The sequence below is a fragment of the Onthophagus taurus genome, chromosome 10, assembly GCF_036711975.1.
Source record: "Onthophagus taurus isolate NC chromosome 10, IU_Otau_3.0, whole genome shotgun sequence".
Classification (NCBI taxonomy): domain Eukaryota; kingdom Metazoa; phylum Arthropoda; class Insecta; order Coleoptera; family Scarabaeidae; genus Onthophagus; species Onthophagus taurus.
This window is the reverse complement of record NC_091975.1, coordinates 12627227-12643913: the sequence shown is the minus strand read 5'-3', so window position 1 is coordinate 12643913 and position 16687 is coordinate 12627227. Positions and strand designations below refer to the sequence as shown.

At 28.7% G+C, this 16687-nt stretch overlaps 2 protein-coding genes across 6 annotated transcripts in view; both read right to left on the bottom strand.

The window, feature by feature from the left end:
* The window catches only part of LOC111420093 (Suppressor of ER stress-induced death), a 50332-nt gene extending 44002 nt beyond the window's left edge, over window positions 1–6330 (bottom strand). For both annotated transcript variants that reach the window (XM_071199230.1, XM_023052997.2), the window contains exon 1: window positions 6192–6330. The gene's annotated coding sequence lies outside the window, so the exon portion shown is untranslated. The remainder of the gene's footprint in view (window positions 1–6191) is intronic.
* A 9474-nt stretch (window positions 6331–15804) lies between these two features.
* LOC111420099 (V-type ATPase subunit a family protein Vha100-2) overlaps window positions 15805–16687 on the bottom strand; it is a 38961-nt gene continuing 38078 nt past the window's right edge. For all 4 annotated transcript variants that reach the window (XM_023053007.2, XM_023053011.2, XM_023053008.2 and 1 more), the window contains one exon: window positions 15805–16003. In XM_023053007.2, the coding sequence (XP_022908775.2) occupies window positions 15904–16003 (100 nt within the window). In that variant the 3' untranslated portion in view covers window positions 15805–15903. The remainder of the gene's footprint in view (window positions 16004–16687) is intronic.

Here is a 16687-nt window from a genome sequence, read left to right as displayed (position 1 = left end):
CGATTAACTGATAGTGAAATAAGGAAATTCATCAAATTTTTAAATTTTTCCATATTTCTCAATATTGACGAATCTGAGAGTAAATATACAAGAGAGCAATGTTGTTAAGAATAAAATTTGCTACAACTTTTGTTTAAAAAGTTTTTTTGGAACATGCTTCAATTCCCGCATGTTACGATTAACTGATAGTAAAATAAGGAAATTCATCAAATTTTTAAATTTTTCCATTTTTCTCAATATTGACGAATCTGAGAGCAAATATACAAGAGAGCAATGTTGTTAAGAATAAAATTTGCTACAACTTTTGTTTAAAAAGTTTTTTTGGAACATGCTTCAATTCCCGCATGTTACGATTAACTGATAGTAAAATAAGGAAATTCATCAAATTTTTAAATTTTTCCATATTCCTCAATATTGACGAATCTGAGAGTAAATATACAAGAGAGCAATGTTGTTAAGAATAAAATTTGCTACAACTTTTGTTTAAAAAGTTTTTTTGGAACATGCTTCAATTCCCGCATGTTACGATTAACTGATAGTAAAATAAGGAAACTCATCAAATTTTTAAATTTTTCCATTTTTCTCAATATTGACGAATCTGAGAGCAAATATACAAGAGAGCAATATTGTTAACTACAAAATTTACTACAACTTTTGTTATAAAAGTTTTTTAATAACATGCTCCGATTTCCAAATGTTACCATTAGCTAATCGTAAAACAAGAAAATTCATCAAATTTTTAAATTTTCGTATTTTTCTCATTGACGAATCGAAGAGCAAATATATAAGAGAGCAATATTGTTAAGAATAAGATTATCAACAACTTTTGTTCTAAAAAATTTTTTATAACATGCCTCGATTTCCAAATGTTACCATTAACACTAGTAAAACAAAAAATTCGTCCAATTTTTATATTTTCGTATTTTTCTCGATATTGACGTACCTAAGAGCAAAAGTGCAAGAGAGCAATATTATTAAGAACAAAATTTGCTACAACTTTTATTAGAAAAGTTTTTTGATAACATGCTCCGATTCCCGAATGTTACCATTAGCTAATAGTAAAACAAGAAAATTCATCAAATTTCCAAATTTTCGTATTTTTCTCAATATTGACGAATCAGAGAGCAAATATATAAGAGAGCAATATTGTTAAGAACAAAATTTTCAACAACTTTTTTTGTAAAAGTTTTTTGATAACATGCTCCGATTCCCAAGTGTTACCATTAGCTAATAGTAAAACATCAAATTCATCAAATTTTCATATTTTCGTATCTATCTCGATATTGACGCATCTAAGAGCAAAACTGCAGGAGAGCAATATTGTTAAGAACAAAATTTGCAACAATTTTTGTTATAAAAGTTTTCTTATAGCAAGCTCCGATTCTCAAGTGTCACCTTTAATAGATAATTATAATTAAAATCCATTTTACCAGTTGTTTAATTTGTGAATGAGTAATTAAATTTAATTTTCTCAGTATTGTACTTTTGAAACTGGTTTTATTAATTAATTGAGTCTTACTAGTTTCGACCCATGGCCTGCTTCAGAGACTAATTTTACAAGAGTTCACAAAAAGGTCAAATTGAAGAACGTTCTTCAATTTTAACGTGTTAACTTGTTATTTCGTTTTAAACTTAAAAAAAAATTATTTGAATAATTACATTTATGAACTTAATACTTTGCGATATGACCTATTTGTAAACTCTTGTAAAATTAGTTTCTGAAGATGGCCATGGGCCGAAATTAGTAAGACTTAATTAATTAATAAAACCAGTTTCAAAAGTACAATTCTAAGAAAATTAAATTTAATTACTTTTTACCTTTAATAGCTTGAAAGAGCAACAAATTCATCAAATTTTCATATTTTCGTATCTATCTCGATATTGACGTATCTAAGAGCAAAAGTGTAAGAGAGCAATATTGTTAACAATAAAATTTCCAACAATTTTTGTTATAAAAGATTTCCTATAGCATGCTCCGATTCTGAAGTGTTACCCTTAATAACTTGAAAGCGGAACAAATTCATCAAATTTTCATATTTTGGGATCTATCTCGATATTCACGCATCTAAGAGCAAAAGTGCAACAGAGCAATATTGTTAAGAATAAGATTTGCTACAATTTTTGTTATAAAAGTTTTTTGATAACATTCTCCGATTCCAAAATGTTACCATTAGCTAATAGTAAAACAAGAAAATTCACCCAATTTTTTAATTTTCGTATTTATCTCAATATTGACGCATCTGAGAGCAAAAATACAAGAGTGCAATATTGTTAAGAATAAAATTTGCAACAACTTTTGTTCTAAAAGGTTTTTGATAACATGCTCCGATTCCCAAATGTTACCATTAACACCAGTAAAACAAAAAATTCGTCAAATTTTCATATATTCGTATTTTTCTCAATATTGACGCATCTGAGAGCAAATATACAAGTGAGCAATATTGTTAATAACAAAACCTGCTACAACTTTTGTTCTAAAAGTTTTTTGATAACATGCACCGATTCCCAAATGTCACCATTAGCTAATTGTAAAACAAGAAAATTCATCAAATTTTTTAATTTTCCTATTTTTCTCAATATTGACGCATCTGAGAGCAAACATATAAGAGAGCAATATTGTTAAGAATAAGATTAGCTACAACTTTTGTTATAAAAGTTTTTTGATAGTATGCTCCGATTCCCAAATGTTATCATTAGCTAATAGTAAAACGAGAAAATTCATCAAATTTTTACATTTCCCTATTTTTCTTAATATTGACGCATCTGAGAGTAAATATACAAGTGAGCAATATTGTTAATAACAAAACCTGCTGCAACTTTTGTTATAAAAGTTTTTTGATAACATGCTCCGATTCCCAAATGTTACCATTAGTTTTGTGATGAATTAAGTTTTTTAGCTTTAGGTGAGGAGTTATCTTGAAATTTCAATCTACATCACGTAATAGACCCAAAGAGCGTGTCATCTCATTAAGCAGAGTCATTAAGTCGTCTTAAATAACCCGAAAATAACCTGGATAAGGAAATAAAAACATCGTCTCATTTCGTATTGCAAATAAATTTCTATTTAATTCATTTTTTTCATCAACAGCTATAAACTATTTTATTTACTACGATATTAAAGCATCTCTCGGAGTTTTAATCCACGGGTTACCATTAACTAATAGTAAAACAAAAAAATTCATCAATTTTTAAATTTTCGTATTTTTCTGAATATTGACACATCTGAGAGCAAAAGTGAAAGAAAAATTAGTTTTAATTTCAACTTGATATTAATTAGTCGTATTTTAACATCAATAACGAGAAAAGAAACTGTTTTGAACCGCTTTTAATTAACTAAAAAGTCTAAAAGTGTTTTTTTCTTAGAGTTAAATATTACCTTAAATATTTTAATGGTTAAAACACTTGGCACTGAACGAAACGATCGGTTTAAAAAGTGTCATTTTCTGTGGTGTTGAATGCTACGTTTTGATACCGAGAGATTTAAGTTTAAAAAGCGTCCTCACAACAAAAATGAATTTCAAATCGAACATAAAGAGTAACTTTTTATCGTATTTTCTTTCGTTTTTGAGATAGCCCCTATTTAATTTAATTAATTATTTTATAATTAAATTAATTTTAATTTACCTCGATTCCTATGCTTCTGGGAGTAAAAGTGTAAAAGAGTGATTTTGTTAAGAATGAAATTTGCTACAACTTTTATCCAAAAAATTTTTTTCTAAAACGTTCCGATTTTCTGATTCATCCCCTACCAACAAAATGCAAAACCACGATTTCATTTAATTGAATTTCGCATTTTTCTCGATTTCTATGCTTCTAGGAGTAAAAGTGTAAAAGAGCAATATTGTTAAGAATTGAATTTGCTACAACTTTTATACTAAAACTTTTTTTATAACACGTTCCAATTTTCTGATTCGTCCTCTACCCTCAAGATGCAAAACCACGATGTCATCTAATTGTCACCTTTTCGAATTTTTCTCGATTTCAATGCATCTGAGAGTAAAAGTGTAAAAGAGCAATATTGTTAAGAATTGAATTTGCTACAACTTCTATACTGAAACTTTTTTTCTAACACGTTCCTATTTTCTGATTCGTCCTCTACCCACAAGATGCAAAACCACGATTTCATCTAATTAAATTTCGAACGTTTCTCGATTTCTATGCATCTGAGAGTAAAAGTGTAAAAGAGTGATTTTGTTAAGAATGAAATTTGCTACAACTTTTATACTAAAACTTTTTTTCTGACACGTTCCAAATTTCTGATTCATCCTCTACCAACAAGATGCAAAACTACGATTTCATCTAATTGAATTTCAAATTTTTCTCGATTTCTATGCTTCTGGGAGGAGAAGTGTAAAAGAGTGATATTGTTAAGAATTAAATTCGCTACAACTTTTATACTAAAACATTTTTTCTGACACGTTCCGAATTTCTGATTCATCCTCTACCAACAAGATCCAAAACCACGATTTCATCTAATTGAATTTCGTATTTTTCTCGATTTCTATGCATCTGGGAGTAAAAGTGTAAAAGAGTGATATTGTTAAGAATTAAATTTGCTACAACTTTTATACTAAAACTTTTTTTCTAAAACGTTCCGAATTTCTGATTCGTCCTCTACCAACAAGATGCAAAACCACGATTTCATCTAATTGAATTTCGTATTTTTCTCGATTTCTATACATCTCAGAGCAAAAGTATAAAAAAGCAAAATTGTTAATTATTAAATTTGCTACAACTTTTATACTAAAAATTTTTTTCTAAAACGTTCCGATTTTCTAATTCGACCTATACCCACAAGATCCAAAACCACGATTTCATCTAATTGAATTTCGAATTTTTCTCGATTTCTATGCTTCTGGGAGTAAGAGTGTAAAAGAGCAAAAATGTTAAGAATGAAGTTTGCTACAACTTTTATCTTAAAACTTTCTTCTAAAACGTTCCGATTTTCTGATTCGTCCTCTACCAACAAGATACAAAACCACGATTTCATCTAATTGAATTTCGAATTTATCTCGATTTCTATGCTTCTGGGAGTAAGAGTGTAAAAGAGCAAAAGTGTTAAGAATGAAATTTGCTACAACTTTTATCTTAAAACTTTCTTCTAAAACGTTCCGATTTTCTGATTCGTCCTTTACCAACAAGATACAAAACCACGATTTCATCTAATTGAATTTCGAATTTATCTCGATTTCTATGCTTCTGGGAGTAAAAGTGTAAAAGAGTGATATTGTTAAGAATTAAATTTGCTACAACTTTTATCTTAAAACTTTTTTTCTGACACGTTCCGAATTTCTGATTCGTCCTCTACCAAAATGATGCAAAACCACGATTTCATCTAATTGAATTCGAAATTTTCTCGATTTCTATGCTTCTGGGAGTAAAAGTATAAAAGAGTGATATTGTTAAGAATTAAATTTGCTACAACTTCTATATTAAAATTTTTTTTGTGACACGTTCCGAATTTCTGATTCATCCTCTACCAACAAGATCCAAAATCACGATTTCATGTAATTTAATTTCGAATTTTTCTCGATTTCTATGCTTCTGGGAGAAAAAGTGTAAAAGAGTGATATTGTTAAGAATGAAATTTGCTACAACTTTTATACTAAAACTTTTGTCTAAAACGTTCCGATTTTCTGATTCGTCCTCTACCAACAAGATACAAAACCACGATTTCATCGAATTGAATTTCGAATCTTTCTCGATTTCTATGCATCTGAGAGTAAAAGTGTAAAAGAGTGATTTTGTTAAGAATTAAATTTGCTACAACTTTTATATTAAAACGTTTTTTCTAAAACGCTCCGATTTTCTAATTCATCCTCTACCCACAAGATCCAAAATCACGATTTCACCTTCTGTTAAAAAATTAATATCTCAAAAACTAACAAATATTTTGGAAATCCGTTTGTGTCATTAGAAAGCTTATAATTTGTAGTACAATTGCTGATAATATCGTTATGATTTATACAAGCGCCTATTTGTTATGATTTTTTAAACCCAACTCTACATGTTTAATTTTTCGATATGAAACATAAACTTTAAAAGGTCGTATCTCAAGAACGAATTGAGATATCGAGTTGAAAGAAACAGCATTTTAAAGCAAATTTAATAAAGATTCAACACCCCAAATAATTTCTTAATTCCCATAAACATCGCAGTTATAACTTTTTAAATCCAACTTAACACATTACCTTAAAACTTTAGTTATCACTTAGTGGTGAAATTAACACTTTAAATTGTCACTAAACGAAACGATTGATTTAAAAACTCTCTCATTTTATGTTTTTTGGCACCCAGAGGTCCTTTTAAGAAGCGTCTTCACCACACAAGATCTAAAACTCGACTGAAATTGAATTAATTCAAAACCTTCCATAAGAACCTCTCAAAAAATGTGTTGAAACGAAATTTACAAGAATTTTTTAAAGAATTAAACTCCCTAACCCTTTAGGGTTATTCGAATTTCTTTAATTATTTATTTCACTTTAATTATCAACAAATTAAAGTTGTCAAAATCGAATATCTTCCTTGTCTTAACCGATAGTTTCAAACTCAAAGTTTTATTTATCGAGAGTAACCTTGACATAATGATAAAAACGAGTTGAGTTTAAAAGGAAGATTATTCAAGGCGGGATAACACCGAGCAGGACTCAATTTAAGATGTGCCAAAAAGATAAGGATTAAATTTTATTTCCTTGATTTTTTTAAATGAGATTAATTTAATTTTTAACTTAAAAAAAGCGTTTTGTGGTGAATTAATCTTTGGTGAATTAATTTTTAGCATTAGGTAAGAAGTAGTCTTGAAATTTCGATGTATATCACGTAATAGAGGCAAAGAGCGTGTCATCTCATTAAACAGAGTCATTAAGTCGCCTTAAATAACTCGAAAATAATCTGGATAAGGAAATAAAAACATGGTCTTATTTTGTATTTTTCTCGATATTGACGTATCTGAGAGTAAATATATAAGAAAGCAATATTGTTAAGAACAAAATTAGCAACAACTTTTGTTCCAAAAGTTTTTTCATAACATGCTCCGATTCCTAAATGTTACCTTTAAGAGTAAGCAAAACAAAAAATTCGTCAAATATTCGTAATTTCGTATTTTTCTCAATATTGACGAATCTGAGAGCAAATATACAAGAGAACAATATTGTTAACAACAAAATTTGCTACAACTTTTGTTCTAAAAGTTTTTTTATAACATGCTCCAATTTCCAAGTGTCACCATTAACAATTTGTAAAACAACGAAATTTATCAAATTTTCATATTTTCGTATCTACCTCGATATTGATGTATCTAAGAGCAAAAGTGCAAGAAAGCAATATCGTTAAGAATAAAATTTGTTACAACTTTTGTTATATAATTTTTTTGATATCATGCTCCGATTCCCAAATGTTACCATTAAGAGTAAGTAAAACAACAAAATTCATTAAATTTTCGCATTTTTGTGTTTTCTCGATATTGACACATTTGAGAGCAAAAGCGAAAGAGAACAATATTGTTAAGAATCAATTTTGCTATAACTTTTGTTCTAAAAGTATTTTTGTAACATGCTTCGATTCCCGAATGTTACCATTAGCTAATAGTAAAACAAGGAAATTCATCAAATTTTTAAATTTTTATATTTTTCTCAATATTGACGAATCTGAGAGCAAATGTACAAGAGAGCAATATTGTTAAGAATAAAATTTGCAACAACTTTTGTTCTAAAAGTATTTTTGTAACATGCTTCGATTCCCGATTGCTACAACCACTTGAAAAAGCATCAAATTCATCAAATTTTCATATTTTCGTATTTTTCTCGATATTGACGCATCTGAGAGCAAAAATATATGAGAGCAATATTCCTCAGAACAAATTCTGCTACAACTTTTGTTATAAAAGTTTTCTTGTAAAATGCTTCGATTCCCGAATGTTACCATTAGCTAATAGTAAAGCAAGTAAATTCATCAAATTTTCCTATTTTTCTCAATATTGACGAATCTGAGAGCAAATATACAACAGAGCAATATTGTTAACAACAATATTTGCTGCAACTTTTGTTCTAAAAGTTTTTTGATAAGATGCTTCTATTCACAAACCATTACTTATAGTAAAACAAAGAAATTCATCAGATTTTTAAACTTTCGTATTTTCTTCAATATCGCCGTATCTGAGAGCAAATATATAAGAGAACAATATTGTTAAGAACAAAATTTACTACACCTTTTGTTATAAAAGTTTTTTGATAACATGCTGCGATTCCCGAATGGTACCATTAGCTAATAGTGAAACAAGGAAATTCATCAAATTTTTAATTTTTCGTATTTTTCTTAATATTGACGCATCTGAGAGCAAATATACAAGAGAGCAATATTGTTAATAACAAAATTTGCAACAACTTTTGTTCTAAAGGTTTTTTGATAGCATGCTTTAATTCCCGAATGTTACCATTAGCTAGTAGTAAAACAAGGAAATTCATCAAATTTTTAAATTTTTGTATTTTTCTCAATATTCACGCATCTGAGAGCAAATATACAAGAGAGCAATATTGTTAAGAACAAAATTTGCAACAATTTTTGCTATAACTTTTGTTATAAAAGTTTTTCTGTATCATGCTCGGATTACAGTTTTCTTTTCCATTAGCAACTTGTGTAACTACGAATTTTTCCAAGTTTCATATTTTTGAATATTTCTCTACATCGATACATCTGACAGCAAAGGTGTTAGAGAGTAATGTGTAAAGAGTAAAATTTACTACAACTTTTGTTCTAAAAGTTTTTCTGTATCATACTCGGATTACAGTTTTTTTTCCATTAGCAATTTGTGTAACTAAGTACGAATTTTTCCAATTTTCATATTTTTGAATATTTCTCTACATTGATGCATCTAAGAGCAAAAGCGTTACAGAGTAATGTGTAAAGGGTAAAATTTGCTATAGATTTTGTTCTAAAAGTATTTTTGTAACATGCTTCGATTCCCGAATATTACCATTAGTTAATAGTAAAACAAGGAAATACATCAAGTTTTTCAACTTTTCTTATTTTGACGAATCTGAGCAGAAATGTACAAGAGAGCAATATTGTAAAGAATAAGATTAGCTACAACTTTCGTCCCAAAAGTTTTTTTACAATATGCTCCAATTTCCAAGTATTACCATTAACAATTTGTAAAACAACGAAATTTATCAAATCTTCATATTTTCGTATTTTTCTGGATATTGACGTATCTGAAAGCAAATAGACAAGAAAGCAATATTGTTAAGAATAAATTTTGCTACAATTTTTGTTTTAAAAGTATTTTTGTAACATGCTTCAATTCCCGCATGTTACGATTAACTGATAGTAAAATAAGGAAATTCATCAAATTTTTAAATTTTTTCATTTTTCTCAATATTGACGAATCTGAGAGCAAATATACAAGAGAGCAATGTTGTTAAGAATAAAATTTGCTACAACTTTTGTTTTAAAACTTTTTTTGGAACATGCTTCAATTCCCGCATGTTACGATTAACTGATAGTAAAATAAGGAAATTCATCAAATTTTTAAATTTTTCAATTTTTCTCAATATTGACTAATCTGAGAGCAAATATACAAGACAGCAATGTTGTTAAGAATAAAATTTGCTACAACTTTTGTTTAAAAAGTTTTTTTGGAACATGCTTCAATTCCCGCATGTTACGATTAACTGATAGTAAAATAAGGAAATTCATCAAATTTTTAAATTTTTCCATTTTTCTCAATATTGACGAATCTGAGAGCAAATATACAAGAGAGCAATATTGTTAATAACAAAATTTGCAACAACTTTTGTTCTAAAAGTTTTTTGATAACATGCTTCAATTCACAAATGTTACCATTAGCTAATAGTAAAACAAGAAAAAGCATCAAATTTTTAAATTTTTGTATTTATCTCAATATTGATGAATCTGAGAGCAAATATACAACAGAGCAATATTGTTAATAACAACATATGCTACAACTTTTGTTTTAAAAGTTTTTTGATATCATGCTCCGATTCCCAAATGTTACCATTAACACTAGTAAAACATAAAATTCGTCAAATTTTCATATTTTCGTATTTTTCTCGATATTGACGTATATGAGAGCAAAAATGAAAGAGAGCAATATTGTTAAGAATAAAATTAGCAACAACTTTTGTTCTAAGAGTTTTTTGATAACATGCTTCAATTCCCGAATGTTACCATTAGCTAATAAAAAACAAGGATATTCATAAAATTTTTAAATTTTTGTATTTTGTTCAATATTGACAAATCTAAGAGCAAATATACAAGAGAGCAATATTATTAAGAACAAAATTTGCTACAACTTTTGCTCTAAAAGTATTTTTGTAACATGCTTCGATTCCCGAATGTTACCATTAGCTAATCGTAAAACAAGGAAATTGATTAAATTTTTATATTTTTCTCAATATTGACGAATCTGCGAGCAAATATACAAGAGTGCAATATTATTAAGAACAAAATTTGCTACAACTTTTATTCTAATCCAGAATGCTATTAACAGTATCTTGTTTCTACCAACAGTATTTAGCCTTCTGGAAGAAATAAGTAGTCTTTTGGAAGCAGATCCAAAATTCTATTAAAAGTATTTTACTTCTGCCTGCAATATTTAGCCTTCTGGAAGCAATAAGTAACCTTTTGCAAGCAGATTCGGAATTCTCTTAACAGTATCTTGCTTCTTTCAGCAGTATTTAGCCGTCTAGAAGCAATAAATAGTGTTCTATATGCAGATCCAGAATGCTATTAGCAGTATCTTGTTTCTACCATTAACTTCTAGTAACACAACGAATTCATCAAATTTTCATATTTTCTTATTTTTCTCAATATTAGTGCTTCTGAGAGCAAAATGCAACAGAGCAATATTGGTAAGAGTAAAATTTGCTACAACTTTTGTTCTAAGAGTTTTTTTGTATCATGCTCCGATTTTCGAGTGCTACTATTAATTACTAGTAAAACAACGAAAAACATAAAACTTTCATATTTTTGTATTTTTCCCAATATTGACGCATCTGACAGCAAATGTACAAGAGAGCAATTTTGTTAAGAATAAAATTAGCAACAACTTTTGTTCTAAAAGTTTTTTTGTAACATGCTTCGATTCCCAAATGTTACCATTAGGTAATAGTAAAACAAGAAAATTCATCAAATTTTCGTATTTTTCTCAATACTGACGCATGTAAAAGCAAAAATGAGAGAGAGAGCAATATTGTTAAGAATAAAATTTGCTACAACTTTTGTTTAAAAAGTTCTTTTGGAACATGCTTCAATTCCCGCATGTTACGATTAACTGATAGTAAAATAAGGAAATTCATCAAATTTTTAAATTTTTCCATTTTTCTCAATATTGACGAATCTGAGAGCAAATATACAAGAGAGCAATGTTGTTAAGAATAAAATTTGCTACAACTTTTGTTTAAAAAGTTTTTTTGGAACATGCTTCAATTCCCACATGTTACGATTAACTGATAGTGAAATAAGGAAATTCATCAAATTTTTAAATTTTTCCATATTTCTCAATATTGACGAATCTGAGAGTAAATATACAAGAGAGCAATGTTGTTAAGAATAAAATTTGCTACAACTTTTGTTTAAAAAGTTTTTTTGGAACATGCTTCAATTCCCGCATGTTACGATTAACTGATAGTAAAATAAGGAAATTCATCAAATATTTCCATTTTTCTCAATATTGACGAATCTGAGAGCAAATATACAAGAGAGCAATGTTGTTAAGAATAAAATTTGCTACAACTTTTGTTTAAAAAGTTTTTTTGGAACATGCTTCAATTCCCACATGTTACGATTAACTGATAGTGAAATAAGGAAATTCATCAAATTTTTAAATTTTTCCATATTTCTCAATATTGACGAATCTGAGAGTAAATATACAAGAGAGCAATGTTGTTAAGAATAAAATTTGCTACAACTTTTGTTTAAAAAGTTTTTTTGGAACATGCTTCAATTCCCGCATGTTACGATTAACTGATAGTAAAATAAGGAAATTCATCAAATTTTTAAATTTTTCCATATTCCTCAATATTGACGAATCTGAGAGTAAATATACAAGAGAGCAATGTTGTTAAGAATAAAATTTGCTACAACTTTTGTTTAAAAAGTTTTTTTGGAACATGCTTCAATTCCCGCATGTTACGATTAACTGATAGTGAAATAAGGAAATTCATCAAATCTTTAAATTTTTCCATATTTCTCAATATTGACGAATCTGAGAGTAAATATACAAGAGAGCAATGTTGTTAAGAATAAAATTTGCTACAACTTTTGTTTAAAAAGTTTTTTTGGAACATGCTTCAATTCCCGCATGTTACGATTAACTGATAGTAAAATAAGGAAATTCATCAAATTTTTAAATTTTTCCATTTTTCTCAATATTGACGAATCTGAGAGCAAATATACAAGAGAGCAATGTTGTTAAGAATAAAATTTGCTACAACTTTTGTTTAAAAAGTTTTTTTGGAACATGCTTCAATTCCCGCATGTTACGATTAACTGATAGTAAAATAAGGAAATTCATCAAATTTTTAAATTTTTCCATATTCCTCAATATTGACGAATCTGAGAGTAAATATACAAGAGAGCAATGTTGTTAAGAATAAAATTTGCTACAACTTTTGTTTAAAAAGTTTTTTTGGAACATGCTTCAATTCCCGCATGTTACGATTAACTGATAGTAAAATAAGGAAACTCATCAAATTTTTAAATTTTTCCATTTTTCTCAATATTGACGAATCTGAGAGCAAATATACAAGAGAGCAATGTTGTTAAGAATAAAATTTGCTACAACTTTTGTTCTAAAAGTTTTTTTGTATCATGCTCCGATTCCCGAATGCTACCATTAATTAGTAGTAAAACAACGAATTCTTCAAATTTTCATATTTTCTTATTTTTCTCAGTATTGACGCATCTGAGAGCAAGACTATAAAAGAGCAATATTGGTAAGAATGAAATTTGCACAGATGCTCTAGCGTTACCATCAACCATTTACAAGCAACAACTAATTCGTCAAATCATTAAAGAATCTGGCTAGCCAAAGATTTTTTTCCGTTATTTATTAAGATTAGTCTGGGTTCATTCTGTCGAGTGTCTTTCCTGTCGTGATTTCCCTAAGCACTGCACCAACTTTTCAAGGTTTCGAAGCTTTGACAAAGGTTATCGCTGTTTTCACATCATCCTGAGACATCTCTCCGATATCCACAGGGGATGCACTCCTTGGACCTTCCAAACAGTACTTTTTGCTGTTTGTTGATATCAACTTTAGGCACTTATCAAGGTTCTTCGATAATTTCTTCACTGCTCATGACGGCTATTAAAATCACCCAAGAGTAATGCAACATGCGGTTGCGTTTGGATAACTGAGGTTGGTCATGAAGTGGTTACACTGTGTATTTGTCGGAAGAGGTAGAAACTGTGGTTTGCTTTGGTCAAAGGCATGTTTTACAGGTTATATATTTGATTGTGTCTTGCGTGTTCAAGAGAACCCTTCTGGTTAGTCTGCCTGCCAATATTTACTCGCTTATTTGATGTTACACAAGGTGACTTAAGTCACTTATGTGTGAAGATTAAAAGACATGTTCGCTGATCTCATGGGTTCAAATAAAATCAATGACACGGATTCGTCATATTTTCACATTTTTATATTTTTCACGATATATCTATGCCTGAGAGCAAAAGTGTAAGAGAGTAATATTGTTAAGAATAAAACTTGCTACAACTTTTGTTCCAAAAGTATTTTTGTAACATGCTTCGATTCCCGAATGTTACCATTAGCTAATAGTATAACAAGGAAACTCATCAAATTTTTGTCTTTTCTCAATATTGACGAATCTGAGAGCAAATATACAAGAGAGCAATGTTGTTAAGAATAAGATTAGCAACAGCTTTTGTTCTAAAAGTTTTTTTATAACATGCTCCGATTCGCAAATGTTACCATTAAGATTAAGTAAAACAAAGAAATTCGTCAAATTTTCATATTTTCGTACTTTTTTCAATATTGACGTATCTGAGAGCAAATATACAAGAGAGCAATATTGTTACGAACAAAATTTGCTACAACTTTTGTTCTAGCAGTTTTTTGATAACATGCTTCAATTCCCGAATGTTACCATTAACACTAGTAAAACAAAAAATTCGTCAAATTTTCATATTTTCGTATTTTTCTCGATATTTACGTATCTGTGAGCAAATATACAACAGAGCAATATTGTTAAGAACAAAATTTGCTACAATTTTTGTTTTAATAGTTTTTTGATAACATGCTCCGATTCCCAAATGTTACCATGAGCTAATAGTAAAACAAGAAAATTCATCAAATTTTTAAATTTTCGTATTTATCTCAATATTGACGCATCTCACAGCAAATGTACAAGCGAGCAATATTGTTAATAACAAAATTTGCAACAACTTTTGTTCTAAAAGTTTTGTAAAACAAGAAAAAGTATCAAATTTTAAAATTTTTGTATTTATCTCAATATTGACGCATCTGAGAGCAAATATACAACAGAGCAATATTGTTAAGAATAAAATTTGCTACAACTTTTGTTCTAAAAGTTTTTTTGTATCATGCTCGTATTACTCTTTCTTGCCTTAGCAACTTGTGTAACTACGAATTTTTCCAATTTTCATATTTTTGAATGTTTCTCTACATTGATGCATCTGACAGCAAAAGTGTTAAAGAGCAATGTGTAAAGGGTAAAATTTGCTATAACTTTTGTTTTAAAAGTTTTTTGATAACAAGCTTCAATTCCCAAATGTTACCATTAGCTAATAGTAAAATAAGGAAATCATCAAATTTTTAAATTTTTGTATATGTCTCAATATTGACGAATCTAAGAGCAAATATACAAAAGAGCAATATTATTAAGAATAAAATTTGCTACAACTTTTGTTTTAAAAGTTTTTTGATAACATGCTTCAATTCCCAAATGTTACCATTAACTTATAGTAAAACAAGGAAATTCATAAAATTTTTGAATTTTTCTCAATATTGACGAATCTAAGAACAAATATACCAGAGAGCAATATTGTTAAGAATAAAATTTGCTACAACTTTTGTTATAAAATTTTTTTTATAACATGCTCCGATTCCCAAATGATACCATTAACACTAGTAAAGCAAAAAATTCATCAAATTTTCATATTTTCGTATATTTCTCTATATTGACGCATCTGAGAGCAAATATACAACAGAGCAATATTGTTAAGAACAAAATTTGCTACAACTTTTGTTATAAAAGTTTTTTGATAAGATGCTCCGATTCCCATATGTTATCATTAACACTAGTACAACAAAAAATTTGTCAAATTTTCATATTTTCGTATTTTTCTCGATATTGACGTATTTGAGAGCAAAAGTGAAAGAGAGCAATATTCTTAAGAACAAAATTTGTTACAACTTTTGTTCTAAAAGTATTTTTGTAGCATGCTCCGATTCCCAAATGTTACCATTAGCTAATAGTAAAACAAAAAAAATCGTTAAATTTTTAAATTTTCGTATTTTTCTCAATATTGACATATCTGAGAGCAAATGTACAACAGAGCAATATTGTTAAGAATGAAATTAGCAACAACTTTAGTTCTAAAAGTTTTTTTGTAACATGCTTCGATTCCCGAATGTTACCATTAGTTTTGTGATGAATTAAATTTTTTAGCTTTAGGTGAGGAGTTATCTTGAAATTTCAATGTAAATCACGTAATAGAGCCACAGAGCGTGTCACCTCATTAAGCAGAGTCAATAAGTCGCCTTAAATAACCCGAAAATAATCTGAATAAGGAAATAAAAACATCGTCTTATTTCGTATTGCAAATAAATTTCTATTTAATTCATTTTTTTCATCAACAACTATAAACTATTTTATTTACTACGATATTAAGGCATCTCTTGGAGTTTTAATCCGCGGGTTCCGAATCTTCCTCCATAATCAACTTGAAACTGAACGGCTGAAAGGGATATCCCAGACCCTCGTAGAATTTGCTCATGAACTCGACCCTAAATAAAAAATACAAAACAAAGATTATAAATATGCAACTGGAAGGAAAATATGGACTGTGGATAGGAGGAGGGGGAAATTGCTACCTATCTAGAATGTTAGATATTGCTGGAAAAGACTAATAACTGCTTGGAAAGATGAGATATGTATTGCCAAAAAGCTACCTAATGCTGTCAGAATGCTAAATACTACTTGAAAAGATTAGGACTTGCTTGGAGAATACTAAATGTTGCTGGCAGAAAGTATTATCTTCTTGGAAAAGTAAGATAATATTTCCAAAAGACTATTAGCTACTTTCAGAATGATGAATATTGTTGCCAAAACACTACTAAGTGCTTGGAAAGAAGAAATACTATTTCAAAAAGTTACCTACCGCTTCTAAAATGCTAGATATTGCAGAAAAAGGCAACAACTTGCTTGGAAAAGACTAGATACTGTTTTCAAACTAATACTTATTGCTTCCAGAACGCTAAACACTACTGTTAAAAATATATGCTAAGAGCAAATGTACGAGAGAGCAATTATCATTAACAATTTGTAAAACAACGAAATTCATCAAATTTTCATATTTTCGTATTTTTCTGGATATTGACGTATCTGAGAGCAAATATACAAGAGAGCAATATTGTTAACAACAAAATTTGCAACAACTTTTGTTCAAAAAGTTTTTTGATAACATGCTT